Genomic DNA, 6,610 nt, shown 5'->3' with positions numbered 1-6,610 from the left:
CCCAGCGGGCGCGCGCGGCGCGGCGGCGCGGGGCGCGTGCAGCAGGAGGCGCGCGCTCTTGCGCGGAGGGGAGCTGGCCAGCTCCTCCAGCAGCCGCCGCTTCACCTCGCGCCGCCGCTGCCGCGCCGCCTCCTTCTTGCGCTCCAGCGCCTCCTGCCGCCGCCGCTGCTCCAGCTTGGCCTGGCCCCGCGAGGTCTTCTCGAACCAGAGCCGCAGCGTCCGGGCCAGCAGGCGCTGGCGCCGATACCACAGAGCCGTGAGCATCTGCGGCTGTCCCTGAGGAGCGCGCTGCGGCGGGACGGCGTCCTCGCCCGAGGCCATGGACCGTAGCGTCCGCCCGCGCCTCAGCGGCAGGTCCTGCGTCTGGCCCCTGACCGCCAAGAGGGAGCTTCTCAGCAGCTTGAGGTCCCCTTCGGGGTTGTCGTTGAGCACGTAGTCCTTGCACAGGTAGCAGAACACGTAGAGGTCCCGGACCTCCATGGCTAGCGGGTGTCCAGTCTTTTCGAAGTGTTTGAGGGCGTGGTCTTCGATGTAGCGGCCGCAGGCCACGTGGGAGCACTTGAGACAAGCCCACACGGACTCGGTGGTGGCGCACTCCCGGCAGCACCACTTCTGCGGGTTCAGGATGGAGTGGTCCTGGGCTAGCCGCAACCGCCCTACATGTTTGCATCTATCCATGTCGTATGGAAGTCTTCACTCTTTCAACCTGTCACGATAAGGGCCCTCGAAGAGAGAGAGAGAGAGAGGGAGAGAAAGCTTTCAGCAAAATATTTTCCTAGAAAAAGGCTTGCAACCGGCATTTTCCACTCAGTATTCATTTGTTTTCAATTCAAAACTGGTTCTTTTGGAAGGAAGTTTAAAAAAAGAAAAAGAAAAGCAATTTTGGCATAGACTGGGTATAACAGAAAGACAGTTAACTTCCTTAAAAAGAAAGAATCATAAAATACTAAACGACAGACCTTAGCCCTAATGTGTAAGTTTACATTTTCTAAGGCTGTTTTAATTCTTGAATATCAGCTAATTTTTATGTAAGGCTGATTCGGAAATGTCATTACCCTTATTTCACATTGCACCCAACTGGCCACCAGGGGAAAGAAACTTGTATTCTGAACCATCTCTGAATTGATGATGTCCTGGAAGTGAAAGCCTCTCTGTCTCATACTGACAAGATCCTGGCTGCATGCAAAAAGGGACAGGGCAGAGGAAAGGAGAGGAGAGACACAGGCAGCGTTTCACATACCAGCAGGAGAGATGAAGACTCTCAAATAAAAAGGCAATCTTAGGTCGGTTTCACTGTATTTCAAAGTAGAGATAAGAAGATAGGGTAAAAAAGATAAATGGTAAGAAAGAAAGTCCTCTGCAGTACAAACTATTATTTTTATTTTCTTGAGTCCAAAGATCCGGCTAAGTAGGTAGACTGAGCCTCAATCTAACATTTTGTCTTTTGTGGTCTGAATGTTTGCACCCCATTCATATGCTAAAATCTTAACCCTGAAAGGTGATGGTATTAGGAGGTAGGGCCTTTGGGAGGTGCTTAGGTCAAGAATGGGTTGACCCTCATGGGATGAGCCTTCAAGAATGGGATTAGTGCCTTTATAAAAGAGCTCCCTCACCCCTTCCCTCCATGTGAGGACACCGTGAAAAGCCAGCCATATGGCTATGAACCAGTTACTCCTTACCAGATAGGGAATCTGGTGCCATGATCTTGGACTTCCCAGCCTCCAGAACTGTGAGAAATAAATGTTTGTTATTCATAAGCCACCTAGTCTATGGCATTTTTGTTACAGCAACCCTGAGGAACTAAGCCGAAGTGTCTTTTTGAAAAGAACATTTACATCTTGTAGAAAGGATGGGAAAACGTTTACCTTCCTTGCTGAAAGAATAGTTAAGTACAGAATGAGACAAATCTGACTTGTAGGACAAGAGGTGTAGTGGCTACTGGTATTACAGTATTTAACCAAACTACTGAGACAAAAGAAAAAAAAGCAAACCTTCTGGATGATATATGTAAAAATGCTTTTTATTTTTAAAAACAGTGGTAACATACTGAGCATTTTTTTTTTTTGTCTTTCTAACATTGCTTCTTCAACACTGTTCACCAGAGAAGCCTAATAACCAATTTTTCCAAGGGAAAGAGGCTATTTTAAAAGAAAACCTTTTATTCTTTGGAAACTTGACTCCCCCCCCCCATACCAGTATTTAAATTCCCTAAAGGCAGTTCCTCTTATAAACTGGATTTCCTTCACCCCATTTCTTGCCCACTTTCATTTCTGTGAGCAAATACAGTTCTATGACTATGGGGTCACCCAGAGAAGTTCTAAATCCAAAGCACTCTGAGTAGTTCCTTTAGTTGGTTTTCCAGATGCCTTTTTTGGCTTGGCCCTATTGCTAAAACCCACAAATATACCACAGGACCAAACCAGAGATCCTTCCCATTTTTAAATTGCCCATTCCAATGGGCAGGGGCCATGTCCCTATATAAGAAATCCTTAAATCATACAAAGGAAAGTAACCTAGATTATCTTCCATCAAGTCAGGTCATGCTTTTCCTTTGAGTACTATCAGGATTTAATTTCTACTATATTTTTCTAATTATTGACTTGTTGCTAAGTGCCCTTTAAGTCATTTCTGTGGATGTATTTCTCCATTTCCTAACTAGCTATAATCTCCTTCAGAGAGGAGATCATGTGTTATATTTCTTTCTTTCCTTTTTTTTTTTTTTTTGCCGCACTGTGTGGCTTGCGTGATTTTAGTTCCCTGAACAGGGATCGACGAACCCTGGCCCAACCACTGTGTCCTAACCGCTGGACCGCCAGGGAATTCCCTATTTTTCTTTTAAAAAAGAAAATTTTCTTTATAATTTCAAGACTTGTGGGTGTTCAACTCTTGAGTGGTCAAAGGTGTTCTGTCAGAATTACCTCTCCACACAGACCAGAACAGTATTGAAATAACCATTTCTGTTTACTTTTTGTAGGGCATAGCCAAATTAAAACAGACATACATTTAAAAGATAAAATGGTAAATAAATGAATTGTCTTTTTGCTACCTATTACCAATCAGGAATTTAAGTTGGATACACATGATGCTTACAACCAATTACTGGAGACACAAAAGAAAGTCAGTAATAAAAGAATGAAAAGGGGAAAAAAAAAATCAAAAGATTGGCAATTCCCAAGTTTGTCACTAACTTCATATTTTTCAAAATGTAGTCTCTGAACCACCTACCAGCATCAGAATTCCTTAGGATACTTGTCATAGGTACAGATTTCTGGTCATGACTCCAAATGTGATGAATCAGATTTTGGGAGAGGGGTCTAAAATCTCCATTTTAAACAAGCTCTACAGATGATTCATTTGTACATTAAAGCCTTAGAACCACTGTACTAATCCAGTAAATTATATAGGGCTGAAGAAGTCCTCATAGAAATCAAAGAAATAAAGGAATCAAAAATTTTATTTCTCGAGATCTTTCCCTTAGACATTGTTCAATAGAACTTCCTGCAGCGATGGAAATGTTCTCTATCTGCAGTGTCCAGTACTGTGCTAACTAGCCACAGGTGCCTCCTGAGTACCTGAAATGTGGCTAGTGGAACTGAGGGGCTGACTTTTAATTTTATTTAATTTTAATTAATTTAAATTTAAATAGGCGCATGTGACTGGCGGCTGCAGTATTAGATAGCACAGATTTAAATACACCAGGACATACTATCTTTAGCTCACTTGGGTTTTCTTTTTGTTTTCTTCCCTTTGGAAGATTCACTACTCACTGAATCATGTCTGAATAGCCTCTTCTAACTCAAAACCTGACAAATCCCCATTTTAGCCAAAAGGAACCTTGATGTGTCTTCAGAAATTTAATTGCTACTGAGATCTTATCACATGAAACATAGCACAGCTTCAAATCCTACAAAGAGAGAATATTTCTATGAACAGGGATACAGCAATACAACACCCAGGACATTGATACCTTATGAAATCAACTTCTGTGCTAGAAAAAACATGCTGGAATAACCAAAAGCCAAAATAGAAAACCACTAAAAAACCATTCCACACCCTGTTCATGGAATGCTGTCAAATGGAAAGGGCACTCTGGAAATTCTTTCTTCCAATTTCATTTTCTGATCTATAAATCTGCTGATCACGCACATCTTTTCCTGCACAGCCTTTTTCCCATTACAGATCTGTCGTGGCAACTCACTAACCTGCCATATGGCAGAGTAAATCCATTCAGGAAAACACAGGGCTACTCTGCACCTCACTACACTGATTTAACCTAGGCAGGCTAGCTTCTCTAGAGGAAAAACACAGCTGATCATGAAATGGAAATCACTCAAAAGTGACACAAAAGTCAACACACACAATAGAGAATAAAGAGAATACAATCTTGGGTATACTCAGTTCAAGAAAGACCGTGTATTTCACTCACCCCTCACACATCCTCTGACCATTTTATTTAAGAACAAGGCCTAACATTCACAGGCACAAAGAGGAAATCTATTTTACATTTTTCTGACATGGACCCCTTTTCCTTCATAATTGCTAAAGGTCATAAAAGTCCTAACACTTCCATTTAAAACATATATCATCCAGTGTGACAGGCACCCAGTATCCAAAAGAGAGAAACTTGCAGCGTAACTGGGAATGAACATGATGTGCCTTAATAGTTCTCCATCGTTAAGTAGATCAGTAACTGTAAATAAATGTCCTGCTCACCCTGGATCAATCTGCATACAGGGAAAGCAAACCTGACAAAATATTAGCGTTTGCTTCTTTAAGTAATATAGTTTTAATTTAAAAATCTGAATCAACTTGAGCTAAAAACCATAATTAATATTTAAAAGGATTCTACTATAGTTAATATCACCAAATAGTAAAAGAAGGTAATGGAACCTGTTCAATGTTTGCCTTTTGTTCTGATGAGAAACTTCTAGATTTATCACATTATTTTTTAAAGGTGTCTGTATGAGAGAGATGACTGAGCATTACAAAAATCTTTCAAAAACCTATAGCTTGAAAACATGATTCATCTTTTAATTGGACTATTCCAATTATTCTCAAATAGCAGATTTCTTAGCCGATCCGAAATGGATAACAGCATCACCCGAAATAAAATTTCTGGGGAGAAGTTCAACAAAAACAAAATAGGAAAAATTTAAGAGAATCTACTTTAGGGAGATTTCCATTTCTTCTCTCTCATCGTATTGATTTCTTCTCAGTTCTTGACTAAGGATAGTGGAAAAATCCTGCCTGATCTTGGTGAGACCAAGCGGCATAAATTCCAGCTTCAGAGAGAGTAGACACTATGGTAACATGCTGACAGCCTTCATTTACATAAAAGAATACTAATTACGTGGTATCATCAACATCTGCGATTCTGCTCACCGCCATATGCGACAGAGCAGGGTATTTTAACCCTTCAACCTGCTACACATACCCTACATTACATGTGCCACAAAACCTGCAAAGGGTGCTTAAAGACACAATGAACACATTTTTACAAATAACAAGTGTTGAAATGAATTTTATTTTCAGCTAACAGTTTATTTCTAAGAGATATGGGAAAATATAATTTAGTATCAATATCCAATTAAGACAAAGATTTTTTAAAACAAGGTAGAAATCGCATTAAGATACAGTTAATAACCCAAAAGGGAAAATGCTACATTTTAGAGTATTATTATATAGGGCTTTAAAAGGCTGTATTTTAAATACAATGAAACTAGCCTTTTGAATTTTTGCATTATGGCTAAAATAAAAACAAAACAAAGAAATAGATACAAAATAACAAAAACAAAAACTAGGGGCAGAGACTGAGAAGGGTGAGGCTAGCCCTTGGCTAAGGGCAGTGTGTAGGGGGGAGCACGCGGTGGGGTGGCAGGGCGGGGAGTGGCGGTGCAGGGGGGAAGATGGCTGAAGGGGTGGAGGGTCCTCACAGCTGCTGCACTTTCCCTTGTTCCCCTTCGTTTCCATTCTCCCTGAATGTGGGGGTGGGTCAGTGGATGGGGGACAGATAACCTGTAGGTCAGAGCGTCCGTCCCTCAGAGACTCCTGCAGAGGCTGAATTCTCTGGGACGAGGTTGGAAGCTCTAACCAAATGTGTTCTTGAGCTCTTAAACCCGAGAGCGGAACGGCCGCTTAAGCAGCGGCTCTTGGCCACAGGTGATGGTACGCTGATGCGCTGGGTGCGCCGGGGACTTGCGAGGTTGGCCATCACTCGTCAGTAATCAAGCGCTGATGTTCGAGAATGAGCCTGTTTAATCACGAGTTACAGATTTAAGGTTATGTCTGCACAATAATGTCTCTCTCTCTTGCATTAGGATCTGCTTTCCTCAGTGAGAAAGCAGTAGAGTTCATCTAGAGAGCCAGCCAGCACACAACCGATTGCCACAGCGCAGGGAGATGATAAAGACAGAACGACCAGCACAGTACTGATGCTTTGCTCTGTGCCAAATACCAACTTATCTAACTGTATTAAGAGCCAGAATTGGGTGTAAGCCCTCGGTACCTTCAGTCCCTGCTCTCTTTTGTTTGCCTCCTTCCTCTCCAGCTGCAACATGCCCAAGTCTCTCCTGTCTAAAAAACACACAGACCCAACTTTGCCCTGCCTCTA

The 6,610-nt window shown here is 42.2% G+C and overlaps 2 protein-coding genes across 3 annotated transcripts in view; both read right to left on the bottom strand.

The window, feature by feature from the left end:
* The window catches only part of USP49 (ubiquitin specific peptidase 49), a 62,067-nt gene that overhangs the window by 10,290 nt on the left and 45,167 nt on the right, over positions 1-6,610 (bottom strand). The window contains exon 3 of the mRNA XM_029243889.1: positions 5-723. Within this exon, the coding sequence (XP_029099722.1) occupies positions 5-678 (674 nt within the window). The 5' untranslated portion in view covers positions 679-723. The remainder of the gene's footprint in view (positions 1-4; positions 724-6,610) is intronic.
* The window catches only part of MED20 (mediator complex subunit 20), a 64,516-nt gene continuing 63,921 nt past the window's right edge, over positions 6,016-6,610 (bottom strand). For both annotated transcript variants that reach the window (XR_003796795.1, XR_003796796.1), the window contains one exon: positions 6,016-6,250. The gene's annotated coding sequence lies outside the window, so the exon portion shown is untranslated. The remainder of the gene's footprint in view (positions 6,251-6,610) is intronic.

Source organism: Monodon monoceros, unplaced genomic scaffold (assembly GCF_005190385.1).
Source record: "Monodon monoceros isolate NGI ecotype Baffin Bay Population unplaced genomic scaffold, NGI_Narwhal_1 Super_Scaffold_3, whole genome shotgun sequence".
In the NCBI taxonomy this organism is placed as follows: domain Eukaryota; kingdom Metazoa; phylum Chordata; class Mammalia; order Artiodactyla; family Monodontidae; genus Monodon; species Monodon monoceros.
The sequence above is the reverse complement of the archived record's forward strand: the minus strand, read 5'-3'. Positions and strand labels throughout refer to the sequence as shown.